Source organism: Pituophis catenifer, unplaced genomic scaffold (genome assembly GCF_029215685.1).
Source record: "Pituophis catenifer annectens isolate HBS135680 unplaced genomic scaffold, rPitCat1.0.hap2 SCAF_8, whole genome shotgun sequence".
Classification (NCBI taxonomy): domain Eukaryota; kingdom Metazoa; phylum Chordata; class Lepidosauria; order Squamata; family Colubridae; genus Pituophis; species Pituophis catenifer.
In genome coordinates this window covers 20,261,776-20,278,914 of record NW_027256888.1, presented here as the reverse complement: position 1 = coordinate 20,278,914, position 17,139 = coordinate 20,261,776, and the positions used below count along the sequence as shown (strand labels likewise).

The 17,139-nt window shown below is 47.3% G+C and overlaps 1 protein-coding gene across 1 annotated transcript in view; it reads left to right on the top strand.

The window, feature by feature from the left end:
• The window catches only part of GUCY1B1 (guanylate cyclase 1 soluble subunit beta 1), a 126,479-nt gene that overhangs the window by 94,597 nt on the left and 14,743 nt on the right, over window positions 1-17,139 (top strand). The window contains exons 5-7 of the mRNA XM_070948219.1: window positions 11,956-12,186; window positions 13,208-13,324; window positions 15,898-16,031. Coding sequence (XP_070804320.1) covers window positions 11,956-12,186; window positions 13,208-13,324; window positions 15,898-16,031 — 482 coding nt within the window. The remainder of the gene's footprint in view (window positions 1-11,955; window positions 12,187-13,207; window positions 13,325-15,897; window positions 16,032-17,139) is intronic.

Sequence of the window (17,139 nt, the reverse complement as noted above, 5' to 3'; positions counted from 1 at the left end):
AATCCTCCTTTTCTTCGGAATGATTTATGCCGAAACCATGTGCGTGTGTGCAGGGCTGTCAGGGCTGATGAGCATAGAGGGTGGGGAGGGGAATCTGGTTTAGGTGAACAGGGTGGAGCAGGGAGGCAGAATTGTGGGCAATCCCCAGATCTTGTCAGCTACCTCGTTCATCACAGGTTGATTTTGCTTGAGATGCGGGAATGGGAGAAAGATCAGAAGTTCCTGCAGGGTGAGGAAAAGTCTTTCAGAAAGTGATCTGCGAGCGAGGTGGTGGTGTGATTTTCCTGCCGATCCTCCTTTCCATGGGAATGATTTATGCACGAACAAAGCAAATAAATTGTCTAACTGCATATCTACACGCTGGCAGAAAATTGGTTGGGTGAGCTACAGCTTCGGTGGGCAGCAGCTCTGTGGCAGCCCTGCAGGTCCCTGCAGGTGTCCCTGCAGCGGGACAGACAAATGGCAGAGGGAGGGGAGATTGCCCCTTCCTTCTTTGTGCTCCAAAAATTGCCCTGCATCAGACAGAAGCAGTTGGATGGAGGAGGAAGGGGCGCTTTCCCCTTCCCTCCTCCATCCTGCTGCAGGACCACCACTGAGCTCTTGCCCGTCAAAGCTGCAGGGCAGCCAATAGCAGGCAGCCAGGAGGGCGAAGAACCCTTGCAAGGCTAGAAGGAGCAGGTGCAACTGGGCAGAGGTGGAGGGGAAGCAGGCAATGGTCGCCACCTGCTCCAGAGCTACAAAGTGAGCTGCGGAAGAGAGAGGCCCTCGGCCACGAGGTTGCCTGGTGCTGCGGCAGGGCTGGGGCTGGCAAGACTATGCAAGAAACACCTCCAGGCGCCCAGAGAGATAGAGAGGCAGCTCCCGATCAGCTCAGCTGATCCCTGGGTTGTGATTAAGGGGTCCAGCTGCCATTAGCTGACTGGGGAAGCTGCCTCCTGGGCTGACCATGCCCACCCCTTCACTAGAGCTTAATTTTGGAGTAGGGCGTATATTAGGCCCACTCCAAAAAATCAAGCTAGGACTTATTTTCTGAATAGGTTGTATTTTCGGGGAAACACGATATTTGTAAGGCATTTTTAGCCCCTTCCCCCTTTTCATTAGCTGAATGGAAACTTCTGTTTTGCAGAAGATCCATTTTGCTGCTGCTCGGGAAAGCAGAGTCTGCTGCATCTTTGAAATCTGATAGGCAAAAATGTCTTCATTTTTACTGCTGTTGCCATGGTGAAAAACTTTGTAGGTGTGCTGGTTGCTTTCATTTGTTAGCTAGTTCATGGAGAAAGGTAATTTAAACTTTATTCCAGGTTGTGTCATTGCTACTGGTATTCCTGTTTAGCCTGTTTATTTCTCTAAAATAATATCTGCTGTCACATACACATGACTAGCCAAAACTAAGATTTTTAAGACAATGTTGCATTACTATTTTAACCAATAAAATGAATGAAGTTTTTGATACAGTAACTAGATACCATTCTAATTTTAATATGTATGTTACAGTGGTGGGTTGCTACCGGTTCGCGCCTACCTGTGGCGGAAATTTGGCCAAGGTCGTAGAACCAGTAGCGATGACCTGCTGGCCATGCCCCCAAACGGGTCCCCCAGTCGCCGCTCGCTCACCCCGGCCACCATGTTTGTTGCCACCATTTTCTTCGCGCATGCACATCCCATTAACTTGAGAACATGACAGCGACGGCAGCAGCTTTTTCCATGGCTGCGAAGCTTGCTGGGCTGGGTGGCCCCCTCCCCGCCTGCCAGCGGCTCCTGAATCCGCCATCATTGCAGCTGCGGTGGGGATCAGGGGGCAGCTTGCTGAGCCAATGGCTTGACCCTCCTCGCCGCCACTGCCCTCTCCTGCTAAGACCGTTGCTACCATCTTCTGCCGCCGCCTTTCTTTCAGAGGCGCGTGGAAGATCTAGAAGGTAAGGCTGACGCTGGTGGCGGGGGGAGGGAGAACCGTTGCGCTCTGCCGAAGAGCTGCCTCGGGGGGACATGGCAAGGCTCACTTGCCTTTTGGGCCTGGTGCGCTCGGCCTTGGGGGACACCACGTGGCTAGAAAGCTTGCTGGGCTGGGCAGCCCACTTCCCACTGGGCAGCCCCCTTCCTGCTGGCCAGTGGCTCCTGAAGCCGTCGCCCTTGCAGCCGCGGTGGGGACGTGACAGGATGGGGTAGCCAGGCAACCTTCGCAGCAGCCGCGTGGCTACAAAGCTTTCCTGTCCTGCTTGTCAGCGGCTCCCGAACCTGCCTGCGTTGTAGCCACGGTGAGGACAGGGAGGGCAGCCCGGCAAGTTTCCTAGCCACTTGCCTATGAAGCTTTCCCTTTCTGCTGGCCAGCAGCTCCCGAAGCTGCCTGCATTGTAGCCACGGCAGGGATCGGGTGGGGGACGCAGCCCAGCAAGCTTCCCAACTGCTTGGCTACAAAGTTTGCCCTTCCTGCTCACCAGCAGCTCCTGAAGCTACCTGCATTATAGCCACAGCGGGGATGGGGGGCAGCCCGGCAAGCTTCCCAGCCATGTGGCTACGAAGCTTTCCCTTCCTGCTGCCCATCAGCAGAGGTGCTCTCCTGGGAGGACAGGAGAGGTCAGCTGCCAGTCTGCAGCCCCTTGGTGGAGCGGTTCCACATGGCCTGAGCTCTGGACTGCACCGTTGCCCCGCCTTGCTTTCCCCCAGCTGGTTCCCAAGCTAGGAGGCAGCAGCTGGTTCCCCCTGCCCTTCCGATGGCCAGCATGACCGTGGCTCTCCAGGAGCTCAGCAACAACGTGAGTAGCAATGGCAACTGCCCACCCACCTGCTTTCAGTCAAGGGTGGGCTTGTTTGCAAAAGCACAGCGTAGCCGAGGGTCATGCTCAACCAGGCCGGGCAAAGAAACCGCCCGATCTGAAGGTGGGGACACTTTTTTTGGGGGGGGGAGGGGAGACGCCACTTTTATCCTTCGCCCACCCAACCACTACCCATGTCCAGGCACTAAATTGGGGAAACTCGGGCATGATTGGTCTTGAATGCGGGTTCACGCACCCCCCTTCGCGCTTTTGCAGGTTGGAGGGCATGGAGCATGGACCCTTTTTCAAGCCCGCCCCAGCCGGGTTGAGTCCTTCCTTGGGGTGTGTGCCCTGGACACGAGGGGCACAGGCTAGGACCGGGTGCCCTCATCCATTTCTCCCAAAGGTGCTTTTTTTTCTCTCTCCAGGAGGCAACTGGACTTTCTTGTTTTTCTCCGAGGAAGCTTCTGGAAGGAGCTGAAGAAACTTCTTGGAAGAGAAATGAAAGGTCTTTGAAGAAAAAGCAGAAAATCTAGCTGCCGCTTGAAAAAAAAAGGGCCTTTGGGACAACCTAGATGACCTCATAAACATCCCTCATCCTAGCCTTCTTTTCTGATGCTCCTAGCCTTGCTTGCCTTCCATCCCTTGTGGCCACTCTCCCAAAGCCCATGATTGTGGAGCATCAATAAGTCCTCTTGTGGTATCAAGGGTGGCTGAGGGTTCGGAGATGGCACACACCCATGGTTTCCTGATTGCCAGGGCTAATTGGGAAATCTAAACTGGAGAGATCTGGTCTGTCCCAAACTTTTGAAGCCGGTGGGCTCTAGATAAAAGTCCAGTTTGATGCTGACGTAGAGGTTTTTGTTGGAATCCTAGTTTAAGTTTTGGAGAAAGACTTAATTCACCCTATTCACCCTAAGCTTGTGACTGCTTTCATCAAAACTGAGAGTGATTTAGAAAGAAAGAAAGAAAAAAAGAGACAGAGAGAAAGAAAGAAAAAGAGACAGAGAAAGAGAGAAAGAAACAGAAAGAGAGAAAGAAAGAAAGAGAAAGAAAGAGGAAGGAAGGGAGAGAGAGAAAAAAACTCTGTGCTATTATTTTTAATTGTTCCATTATTTATCATGTGTTAATATTTTACACATGATACCTAGAGTGATTTTACTGCCTTTCTTTTGTCCAGGGCTACCACATTTTTCAGAGATTTACATGCATTCAATGTCTGTAGTCCAGAGCATAAATATATATGTGTTTATTTTGTACATCAGGTTGCATGAGTCCAGTTTAATATGCTATTCCTGGTATGTGATGTTTTGTATGTGGAAAAAGAAGCACTCTTGTGATCTTTGATTTTTAGGCTTGCTGTCAAACATCAGCCGTAATACTAATTACTGTTTTGAACAATATGCAGGTTATATTACATGAATGGCTATTTTATTTGTGAAATTATGACTGAAATATTTCTGCACCTATATTGGTTCTCACTGTCAGGAAGTTTCTCCTTAGTTTTAGGTTTGTCCAGTTTCCATCCATTGTTCTTGTTTTGCCTTCTGGTGCTTTGGAAAATACATTGCCCCCCTTTCTTTCTGGCAGCCCCTTAAAAGGCTGTTGCCTATCACACTCTTGGGCAAAGCATGTGAGCCATCTCCTCCTTTCAGTGGTCCATAAAAGTACATCTGTAGTATGTAGATAATAAAGTTGAAAAAAGGTGAACAACTTTTTTACAGAACTATAGATACATTGAGACTGGGTGTGACAAGGAATAGCTGGGAGGGAGGGGCCAGGCGAGGCACACCTTGACATGAGTGACATTGAGTTGGCCACGCCCACCCAGTCACATAACCACCAAGCCACGCCCACAGAACCGGTAGTAAAAAGATTTGGAACTCACCCCTGGTATGCTATAGTTGAAAAATGACAAGTTAGAGTGAAATCCATGTCTATTCAAAAGTAAGGTACGTTGAACTTAATAGGATTTTTTCCCCCAGATATATACAGTATCTTCAGGTTCTTTTACCTTGTTGTGTGGTAATTTATCAGTGATATTAAATGAATAGTTTTCCAGAGTACTGCTCCTGCAGTCCATAGCTGGGTTTCTTCATCATCAGTTCCTTTTGACTGGGTGATCTTTAAGAATATCTCTCTCTTCGTCCTGTGGCCACGCCCCCTGCTCCCATAATGCACCAGTCTTTTCACTCAGTCACTGAAGACTGGTGTGTTTTTTCTCTCTTCGTGATCAATATTGCTTCCTTCTTAGATTCTGGCGTTAGGTTTTTATTTATTTTTGTTAGTTATTTTTTCGGTGAGAGCCTTAGAGGACAAAGCTGCAGGGACTAGAAATCGGCGCTGGGGCTCCAGTCCGTTTCTTCCCGGGGTTTTTCTGACGGCCGTCAGACCGCAGCTGGGAGTTCCGACCCTTCGGGGCGGTCCCCTGGCCTCTATTTCAGCCGCCGGGGTGAGTGCAGGCTTTGCGGATCGCCGCAGGCACCCCCCCACTCAATTATTTTGGACTTCTGCCATCGGCTCTCGTAGGGGCGGCTCCGGAGCTTTGCAAGGTTTGCCCTGCAGGCTCTGATGTGTGTGTGCGGCCTCGTCTGCTGGAGCGAGGCCTAATTAGCTCAGCCGGCTTGTATTTCCTTTATTGAAGGCGCCTTTGATCGGCAGGAGATCGCGGAGCCTTCGCACGCCCGAGCGGCCAGTGGTGAGAGTGCTGGGCGTCCGACCTTCGGGCGGCGCCCTTGGGGCGTGTAGCTGGGCTAAAGGCGATTTGCGGTGGTGTCCAGGCTCACCCTATTTTCGCCGCTGCTGGCCCATGTGTGTAGGAGCAATGCGGGCGCCATTTTGAGTCCACTTTCATTGCGTCGGCCATTTTGCCTCGTTTTTCCGGCTGGTCGCTCCTCTTGCCATTGTGCTGATTTGTTTTTTTCTCCCTTTTGGGGGGCTTTAAGTTCTAAGAGCACACCTAGTATCTGGACTGCCTCACTGCTATCCCTGTGTGCTGGGGTCAGAGGCTGACTTTACCTGGTTATAAGCCCAGTCTGATTGGGGCTTCTAGGTTTTTTTCCGCCAAGCCTCCAGGTTCTCTGCTGTTCCCCTCATCATACGAGGCGGCCTGTGACTCTTGTATATAGTTTCCCATTGTTGTTTTTTAAAAAAAAAAAAAAAAAAAAAAAAAATTGATAATAATAATAATTATAATATTAATAGTTTATATAAAAAAAAAAAAAAAAAAAAAAAGAATAAGGAAAGAGAAGGAAGATTTTTCCATATTTCGTGGCTTAGCCCCTGTTATGGCGGATTCTTTTTTGTCTTCTGACTCGGAGCGGGAGCCCAGTCCACCCAGGGCCCCGGCCAAGCACAAATCGAAGTCACGAGGACGCTCTGCTGCCGCTTCTACGGAGTCTCAACAGCACAGACCCTCATCAGCGGCAGAAAAAGACGCTCAGCGCCGGCATAGAGCGCTTGAGAAACAATATGATAGGGCCAGGCTGGCCACCTCTGCTTCTGTCTTCGCATCCAGCCAGCTGTTACCTCCTCATGGTCACTCATCTTTGACCCCTGAGACTGCTTCTGGCCTGGATACACCGCTCGCTCCGGATCGTGACGTCTCCACTTCTCAGGTTCCGCCTAGTCTTCCTCGCGGCCTATCCAAAAGGACCTCTCTGTCCTTACCAGATGTTTCGGCTGTGGGACTTGCTGAACCTCTTGCTCAGTCTTCTCGCCGGGCTGAAGCGACGTTTACCCCTACCGCTGCCGGACTCCGGGGTCCAGACGGGCAGATGCTGACTCCTCAGGTGGACCTCCAGGCAGCGTTGTCCAACGCTCTTTCCTCCATTTTGGCTGCCGGCCTTCAACAGTCTGTCCTTCAGCAACCTCTTCCAGCTCCGTCCAATACTTCATTCTCTGTTGCTCCTGGTCGTTCCAAGTCTCCATCCCGAGTGGCTCAAGTCTCTTCTGAGGACTCTGAACAGGAGGAGGAGTTTCCTGAGGAATTGGAATTCTCGGAGGATGAAGGCCTGGCTCCAGACACCCCGGCCTTTTCCGGCTTATTTCGGCCTTCATTGTTTAAATCTCTGCTGCATAAAGCCAGGCAGGTCACCAATATGGAGGTCCCGTCTGCTGAACCTTCTACTTCCTCGGCTCCTCATGAGGCCTTGTTTTCGTCATCCAAGCCAGGCAAGGACTTTATTCCTTGTCCCCAACTCTTTGCTGATGTTCTACAGTCCCCCTGGTCTCAACCGGGCTCTCAGATGGGTCCCACCAGCCTGGACAAAAAACTGTATTGTGGGGCTCCGGAATTGGACTCCTTATTATCTCTACCTGTGGTTGACCATCCGATTGCCAGCCTCTCCTCTTCTTCGCTTTTGTCCTCGGATGCTTTGGACGTTCTTAAATCAGAGGATAGGAAGTCTGAACTCTCCTTTCGTAAGGAGCATCAATCTCTTGCTTGGACAATTAAGACGGCGACTGCTACGTCGTTCTTTAATAGAGCCACATTGCTTTGGCTGAGGCAACTTCAAGAGAAACTTCCGCCAGAAGACACGCGTCTTCATCAGGATATAAATAAAATTGTTGCTGCTACCGAATATTCGGCGGATGCCTCGTTAAACTCCGTGAAGTTTGCCTCAAGGGCCTTGGCTTCGTCTGTCACATCTCGCAGACTGTTTTGGCTCAGAAATTGGAGAGCTGATGCCAAGGCAAAGTGGAAGTTGGCGGCGGCCCCTTTTAAGGCCCCGAACCTCTTTGGCCCTGCCCTCGATCCTGTCTTGATCGAGGACAAAGATAAAAGGAAAGTGATGCCCACGTCTTCATACCGCAGACCGGAAAGGCGCTACGCACCCTATTCTCAGCGTCAGCCCTTTCGGGTCTCGTCGGGGTCAGGGGGCCCCTACTCACAGCGCGGTTATTTTCCTGGGACCGACCGATCATCGGACAGACAGCGCTTCAGGGACAGGTCCAGAGCCAGCAGCTCCAGACGCCCCTTCCGTGGAGCTGGCTTCCGCCAGTCCCGTCGAGGCAAATGACTACAGTCTGCAGGATCCCATTGGCGGACGGCTACAACTTTTCAGTCACCAATGGGAACGCTCGACCAAGGATACCTGGGTTCTTCGGACAGTATCTCAAGGTCTGGCCATCGAGTTTCTGGGACGCCCTCCGATTCGCCACGTCAGCTGTCCAACCCACCTGTCGCCCGACAAGGCGGCCCTCTTGCGGAAGGAGGTCCTCCACCTACTCCTTATCCGAGCAATAGAACCTGTTCCTCTGGATCAGCGGGGCAAGGGCTTCTATTCAACTCTCTTTTTGGTCCCCAAACATTCCGGGGGTTGGAGAGCCATCTTAAATTTGAAGCAGCTGAATCTGTCAGTCCGCTACCGCAGATTCAAGATGCACTCCCTGGGATCCATCCTCGCGGGAGTGCGACGAGGCGACCTACTCCAGTCTGTCGATCTCAGGGAGGCGTATCTGCACGTTCCGGTCCTCCCGGCCCATCGCCAGTACTTGCGTTTCCAACTTGGGGAGGACCATTATCAATATTGTGCAATGCCCTTCGGCTTGTCATCTGCTCCAAGGACTTTCACAAAACTGGTGGCAGTGGTGGCGGCTGCTCTCCGGATGTTGCCTGTAAGGGTCTTGTGCTATCTGGACGACATTCTGGTCCTGTCCTCCTCCAGAAGCCAAGCATCTCAGGACCTGGCCCATGTCATCGGTTCCTTTCAGGACCACGGGTTTTCGATCAATTTCCCAAAGAGCCATCTGCACCCGACCACTGTTCTCCAACACTTGGGAGCAGTAATCGACTCCATTCGGGGCCAGGTCTCCCTATCCCCAGACAGGGCGGAAAGCATTCGCAATCTGATTCGGCTCATTCACTCCAAGCGGACTGTTCCTCTTCTACATCTATCCCAGTTATTGGGGAAAATGGTCTCGTGCTTCTCGATAGTGCCATGGGCGCGCAGACACACGAGGCCGTTGCAGTGGTTCCTACTGCCTTTTCAACGCACGGGTCGCAGCGACTCTCTCCACAAGGTCTCCCTTCCCCCTCAGATTTCCATGTCCCTCAACTGGTGGACGGGTCCCAACCTTCTTCTCGGAACGCAGTTCCTGCTCCCGGATCGGCTGACATTGACCTCGGATGCCAGTCTTCTAGGCTGGGGAGCCCATCTCGACGAGCGGATGGTGCAGGGCCGCTGGTCATCTTCGGAACAGACGTTGAGCATCAACATCTTGGAGCTGAGAGCGATTCGCCTAGCTCTCTGTCACTTTCAGTCCCTGTTGCAAGGCCAACACGTTCTCGTCCTCACGGACAATATCTCCGCCAAGGCCCATATAAACAAGGAGGGGGGCACGAGGTCAAGGGACCTGATGCTGGAAGCAGAGAAGCTGTTCTCTTGGGCCGAGGGTCACGTTCTGTCTCTGAAGGCCGATCACATCTCCGGCGTGGACAATGTCAGAGCAGACTGGCTCAGCAGGCAGCTGTTAGATCAGTCGGAATGGCAACTGGATCCCGAGATTTTTCAGGAGGCTGTCACCATCTTCGGCCGGCCTGTGGTGGACCTCTTCGCCAGCCCGGCAAACGCCCAACTTCCCAGGTTTGTGACGCGTTATCCGACTCAGATGGCAGAGGACCACAATGCACTACGGTGCCGCTGGCCTCCCGGCCTCCTGTACGCCTTCCCTCCACTTCCGTTGATTCCTCAAGTCATTCGAAAGTTGTTGGAAGAACGGGCGGAGATTTTGCTGGTGGCTCCCAATTGGCCTCGTCGACCGTGGTATGCAGACCTGGTGGCCCTGTCCATACTTCCCCCGTGGGAGATTCCACCGAACCGTCTCTCTCTACGCCAAGGAGCGGTGTTCCATCCAGATCCAGGATGGCTCCAATTGGCCGTCTGGCGTTTGAGCGGGTCATCCTGCGCAAGGACCGGCTGCCCGACTCTGTCATAACCACTATACAGGCGTCTCGCAGACCTTCGACATCGCGCATATACGAGGCCTCATGGCGGGCTTTCTGCGTCTGGTGTGCTGACAACTTAGTGGATCCTACGTCGGCTCAGGTCGTTGACATCCTCTGTTTTTTACAATCGGGCCTGGACAAGGGCTTGTCGCCGTCTACCCTTCGTCGTCAGACTGCTGCTTTGTCCACTGTCGTTCGCTGCCCGCCTTACTCGTCTCTGTCTCAGCACCCTCAACTCAGAGAATTCTTGCATGGGGCTATGAACTTACGTCCGCCTCCAGTTCGTCGGTACCCGACCTGGGATCTTTCCCTGGTTCTTCAAGCGCTCATGAGTCCCCCTTTCGAACCGTTGGGCTCTGTGTCTCTTAAGTACTTGTCCTATAAAGTCGCTTTCCTCTTGGCGATCACATCCGCCAGACGGATATCCGAACTTTCAGCTCTGTCGATCCGGAACGATTTGTGTATCTTCCACGCTAATACTGTTGTTCTTCGCCTGGACCCGGCCTTCTTGCCGAAAGTGAACTCATATTTCCATCGCGCCCAGGAATTAATCCTTCCCGACTTCTGCCCGTCGCCCAAGCACCAACGTGAGAGGGATTGGCACACCCTTGACGTGCGCAGGGCCCTCCGACGTTACATTCGCAGGACTGAGTCGTTCCGGAAAACAGAAGCCCTTTTGATATCTTTCCATCCAAGATCTTTGGGCCAAAAAATATCTCCATCGACCGTGGGCAGGTGGATTAAGGCGTGCATCTCCACTGCTTATGAGCGCCAGGCCAGGCAGGTCCCAGCTGGGATTTTGCCTCACTCTACTCGTAGTGCGGCAACATCAGCTGCTTGGGCCACTCAGGCATCTGTTTCGGACATCTGCCGGGCTGCCACCTGGTCCTCGGTGACACCTTTTATCAGACATTATAGGGTGGATTCATTTGCCTCGGCTGAGGCTTCCTTTGGCCGTCGTGTCCTGCAGAGTGTTCTGGTGACGCAGGACTCCGGGGGCCCTTAGTTTCCCACCCTTGTTTTTTTCTGAGCTTGGGTATATCCCAGCTATGGACTGCAGGAGCAGTACTCTGGAAAACGAACATTGTCTTACCTGAATGTTCCTTTTCGGAGTACTGCGACTGCAGTCCATCCCCTCCCTTGGTTTTTCTGTCTTCCTGATATTAATGAGCTACTGGTGTCTGGGCCGGTCTGAATTTGTTGATGTTGTCGGCCCGTTGAGTTTTTTCTTGGACTATTTTAGGTGGTCGCGCCTTCGTTCAAAGACTGGTGCATTATGGGAGCAGGGGGCGTGGCCACAGGACGAAGAGAGAGATATTCTTAAAGATCACCCAGTCAAAAGGAACTGATGATGAAGAAACCCAGCTATGGACTGCAGTCGCAGTACTCCGAAAAGGAACATTCAGGTAAGACAATGTTCGTTTCATGCAAGTACATAAATCTGGCTTGGGTCCAGAGACTGGTTTTGTACACGACAGAATAGCTCTCTTGTACATGGGGAATAATTTCCTCCTTCTTGGGCAAAAGCTTTATATAATCAAAATACAGTTTAAAAATTGCTACTCTTGTTAAACCTTTAATTCAGGGTTATTGGATCTGTATAAGGGTGTAATGAAAGATTATTTATGAATACGATTACAGTATGTGAAAAAATAGTAAGTGCATGAAAATGAGTTTATATAAAAGCTGGACATCTGTTTCACAAAACTATATTGTGAAAGTTTCCCATTTAGATTAAATGCTTTAACTTAAAACATTTATTATATTTCATTATATTTTAAAGCAAAAGCAAATCCTGTTCGCTGGCACTATTCTTCCTTTCTTGGTTTCATATATTAGGGAAGCACTGGATGTATTCAAAGTATTGCCAAGGTATTCTAGGTATTCTAGAAACCAGAGATTCAAATTGTCAAATTGTCAATCATGCAAGGGGCTTTTTGGAACCTATAGTTTTCTATGCTGTAAATTGATTCTTCCTGATGACCCTTTTCCTTTGGCAAATCACTTGATATGAAGATCAAATTGAGCTTCAAAAGTAGGCTTTCTTGTTCTTAAGTCATGATGCCTTACATTTATGTTATTAGTTCATTGTTTGGATAGTTGTAACACTGCCAGGAATTCTAATTTAAGTCTGTTTATTTTTACTCATGCACTTTAGGTGTCTAGATTGGAATTTAGTATGAGCAACATTTGTTGCTAAAGAATAAAAATAGACTATTTTTGTATTAACCAGCTTTTCTTTGTGATGTCCAGGTTATTCAACAAAGAAATGAAGAGTGTGACCATATTCAGTTCTTAATTGAAGAAAAAGAATCCAAAGAAGAAGATTTTTATGAAGATCTTGACAGATTTGAAGAGAACGGTACTCAAGAGTCTCGCATCAGTCCATATACATTTTGCAAGGCTTTTCCTTTCCACATTATATTTGACAGAGACCTAGTTGTCACTCAGTGTGGAAATGCAATATATAGAGTCCTTCCCCAGGTAAGGATTCTTGTTTTTCCTGCAAAGCTTTTGAATTCCAGACTTTCTACCATTCTATTCACTTTTCTTATACCAGTTCTATTATTCAATATTTTGTATGCACTATTTGAACTATGAAATGTATTTCATATTTCTCCTTTTTTTACTATTATATCTGAATCTGCACACATGAAGTTTTAATAATCAACTTTTAAACATTTCGTTTAAAAATATTAATGCTGAAAAACAAGCATAAGCCCTGATTGGTGTAGTTTATATATTGGTGCACTTATATATTTTAAATAGTTTTCAGTTCATAATTAGCTATACCTATATTACGAGTTGAAAAGTTTTTTTCCCTTTTTAATTAGCAAATATTAAGTAAGCCAGCATTTCAAAATATTTATATTATTTCATGCCTCTACTTTTCCTTTTCCCACCCCTTTCAGGTTGATTTTCATATAGTATGACAATGGAATACAATCCTTGATGAAAAGCCTAGAGTTTTTCATCCTAAATTTTTTTCATTAAAGAGTCCATTTGAATTTATTTTAGCCTATGCAGCCTGAATCACTGTAAACATGAAAGTTGTGAATAGGGCCACATGGAACAGGTCAAAGTAGAAGTGGCCATCACTTTCTACAAGTGTTGCTTGAATTACTGCTGTGGATTGTAGAACACAGAGTGAGGTATAGAGATTGTTTATAGAAGTGTTTCTCAATCTTGGCAACTTTAACATGTGGACTTCAACTCCCAAAATTACCCAGCCATCATGCAAGGCTGAAAAATACTGTTTTAGAATATTTCCTTGCTCAGTGCGATTGAAGATAGGATTCATTCTTTCATCCTGGAGCTTGGACAACTCTTATTCAATTTATTTTTTTATGCAAAAGGTCCATTATTTAATTGTACAATATGAGCACTAGTTCACTAAATATTATTATATTAAAACCACAGACAGAACATAGAAAAATGGACTGCAATAACTAACCAGAATTCAAAGTTTTAAAATGTTTTTCTTTCTTTTTTCTTTATATTTCAGCTCCAGCCAGGATATTGCAATCTATTATCAGTATTTTCATTGGTTCGGCCTCATATTGATATTAGTTTCCATGGAATCCTCTCACATATCAACACAGTGTTTGTGTTAAGGAGTAAGGTAATCTAAAACCGAATTGGCAATTTTTCAATAGATATCTGTTTTACTAGAAGAAAAGACTTAAAACTCATGTTAGTTTGAAATAGTAAAAATGCTTTCAAGTGTTTTTGAAAACGGAGAGGGAGAAGGGGGCAGCGGCAGCCGCTAGCATTGAGGGGAGAGTGCCACACAGAAACGGGAGCACATAGAAATGCCACCTCCTTTTCCCTCTCTGTCTCTGTTGCTGTTGCTTTTCCCTCTCTATCCTGTGCGAAGAAGGGGCTAATAGAGAGGGGAAGAGTGCAAGGTTGCTGCTTCTGGAACGAGGGGGACCCGGGGCATGTCTGGGTCCAGCTCACCTGGCTTCTCTTTCTCTTGCAGCCAGCTTTTTGGGGGCATTTTTGGACTGAAAAACAGCCTGAAAAAAGGCCTGAAAACCGCCCGAAAACCATCCCAAAAACCAGGCCATTTTTCAGGCAGATTTTAGGCTGTTTTTTGGGGTGATTTTGGCCAGAAAAACAGCCTGAAAATGGCCTGAAAAAAGGCCTGAAAACCGCCCGAAAACCATCCAAAAAAACAGGCCATTTTTCAGGCAGATTTCAGACTGTTTTTTGGGGTGATTTTGGCCAGAAAAACAGCCTGAAAATGGCCCAAAAAACAGGCGGGGCTGGGCCAGCTAGTGATCCAATTTGCCGATTCTCTGAACAGCGTAGAATTGGAACAACCAGTTCGGGTGAACTGGTCCAAACTGGCAGCAACCCATCTCTGGGTTGCTGCAAAGAAGAGAGAGTCAACCTGTTCTCCAAAGTGCCTGAAGGCAGGACAAGAAGCAGTGGATGTAAACTAATCAAGGAGAGAACCAACCTAGAAGTAAAAAGAAATTTCCTGACAGTTAGAACAATTAATCAGTGGAACAACTTGCCTCCAGAAGTTCTGAATGCTCCAACCCTGGAAGTTTTTAAGAAGAGATTGGACAATCATTTGTCTGAAACAGTATAGGGCTTCCTGCCTGAGCAGGGAGTTGGACTAGAAGACATTCAAGGTCCCTTCCAATTCTGTTATTCTGTTATCTTTTGACTGTCCATATATGAGGATATTCCATCTTGGATCTTGGATGGGCTTGCACAGTCTGTGAATCTTCATGGACCTAAAGCTTATGCTTAAAGAACCAATGGCAGTTGTGGTCAAAAAGGCAGCCTCTGCTGTACCACTTGCACACTTTCAGGACCTTTAGATAGTCACTCATACCATGGTCATGTTGACTATTGTCTTGTGGCTGTACATAGGGCTGGTGGGCCACTGGAAGCCCCAGCTGGTCCAGAATGCAGCATCATGAGCAGTGGTAGGCATGCCTTGGTATTCCCAGTAAACCTCTGTTTTACCGGCTGCACACATTGCCAATTTGCTTTTGGATGCAATTGAAGTGCTGGTCGTTACCTATAAAGCAGGGGTCTCAAACTGGCGGCCCATGGGCCAGATGTGTCACATGCAGGTCATGCCCACCCCAGCTCCGCAAATGGGGAAAACGTCCCAAAACGTCACGTAACAGCAACATGAGATGGCAAGTTTGACACCCATGCTATAAAGCTTTACAAGGCTTAGGGCCAGTGGTGGGTTGCTACCGGTTCTCCCCGGTTCTTGCGAACTGGTAGTGGAAATTTTAAGTAGTTCGGAGAACCAGTAAATACCACCTCTGCCTGGTCCTGTCCCCAATCTATTTGCTGCCTCCCGAGTCCCAGCTGATCGGCTAGAAGGAAAAAAACTGTTTAAACTCTTGCTGCGGCGCTTCAAAGGGCCGCCCTACAGCTGATCAGCGGTAAAAGGCAGTATGGTGGTAGACCAGTGCGTTCCAAAAACAAACGGGTAGACTGGTGCACGCCAAAAACAAATAGGTAGACTGGAACACTCCAAAAACAAATGGGTAGACCGGTACGGTTCTGCAAGCAGTTAAAAGTCTGGTAGACCAGTACCTCTGCTAAATCCTAAAGAATTATCATATGACTATCAAACCACGCCCACAAAATAAGCCACATCCACAGAACCGGTAGTAAAAAATTTTAGAACCCACCCCTGCTTAGGGCCTAGTTTCTGAATAGGGATTAATTAATCTGTACTGAATAATTGGTATGCTCCGAGTTCCTATGGTTAACCTTTGCTTTCTATTTGGACCTTGGAAGTGTACATTCTCTGTCTCAGTGCCTCCCCTCCTGAATGGGATTTCTCCTGAGATCCATATGGTCCCTATCCTGCTATTTTTCAGAATATGGTAAAGACTTGGCTCTTCAACCAGGCCTTTGACAAGGGAGAGTGACACTCTTGTTTTGTTTCCATTCAGGCTATCATTCTTGTTATCTATTTTTTAAAAAATCTTTTTTAATGTTCTATTGTAATTTCTTCCTTTTGATTGTTTTGAGCCACCCAGAGTTGAGAACTGGGTTTTACAACAACGGAAATGCTTTTCTTTATAATATTTGTTTAGGTAAAGATCAGAAAATCAGAAATAAAAGCATTAAAGTTTTCTCTGGGTGACCCCTGAGGGCACAGGCTTATAACAATGGTACTTTTCATTGAATTTTCTTTTTGTTCTTTAAAAGGAAGGACTTTTGGATGTAGAAAAATTGGAATGTGAAGATGAATTGACTGGTACAGAAATTAGCTGTTTACGCCTGAAAGGGCAAATGATCTACTTACCTGAAGCAGATAGTATTCTTTTTCTTTGTTCTCCAAGGTAAGCAAATAAGATGTGCGCATTTATTGCAACAACTAGAATTGCAGCCTTTGAAACCAAAACGCTGTGATGCAAAAGGTTCTGTGTTTGTTTTATGTTATATTGCTACATTAGAAGCTTCCTTTTGATTCTTTTTTTTTTAATTGAAAAAGTTTTACAAATACAAATTTTTTCCCCTTCCCCCCCACTTTCCCTGCCTAACCCTCCCTTACCCTACCCTCCCCCCATGGCTTCCCTAGAATGAAATCCAATTATACATTTCTTCCTGACATTCTAGTATACTATCCCCTGTAAACTATACATTTCTAGACAACATTCATCTAAAAATTATCTAATACTTCTTAGTTTAATATTTATTCTACACATAATCTATCCCTATCCTCCACTCCCTTACATAAATCTCTTGTGTCCGGTCTTTTATATATGCTGATAACTTCACCATTTCTACAAGACTAGCCAGCTTCAGAGTCCATTCTTCAATAACACCCCTTTTCCAGTATAACCTAATCTATCACCATATACCCTATCAGTTTTGTTTCACCCACTTTCCCGCAGGTCCGCCATATATAATTATTTATAAAATCTAAACAATCACATCAGATTCTTCTTCCAACAGAGTATTTAGTGTCTTTAGTTGCCATCTGCCCACATCGTTAAGAAATACTTTTATGTATAAACCCCCCCGAGTGACTTTATATTTATATTCCATATAATATCTTCTGCAAAGTGTTCCATCTAGATTATTAATTCCATCAATCGTGTTAGGGTAACAACCAGATCAACTGCAAATGCCCTTGTTCCGTAGTCCTCTTGCCTCATAATTATTCCCTTCAACGTACACATAATCCATCTTTCTTAAAATCTATAATAGAAAGTTCCAATTCACTCAATTACAGACCTTTTCCACATGCTTAAACACCAACACTGCAGGGATCTGTTTATTCTTCTCAAGATAGTCCAATAAGTCTATAATTGCCTCACATTATCTTTCATATATCTGCCTTCTATAAGTCCTACATAAACATAAATCAGTTCTTAGATAACTGGCATTGATATGTTGGATAATAGTTTTACAAAAATTTTATAATCCATATTCAAAAGAAGTATT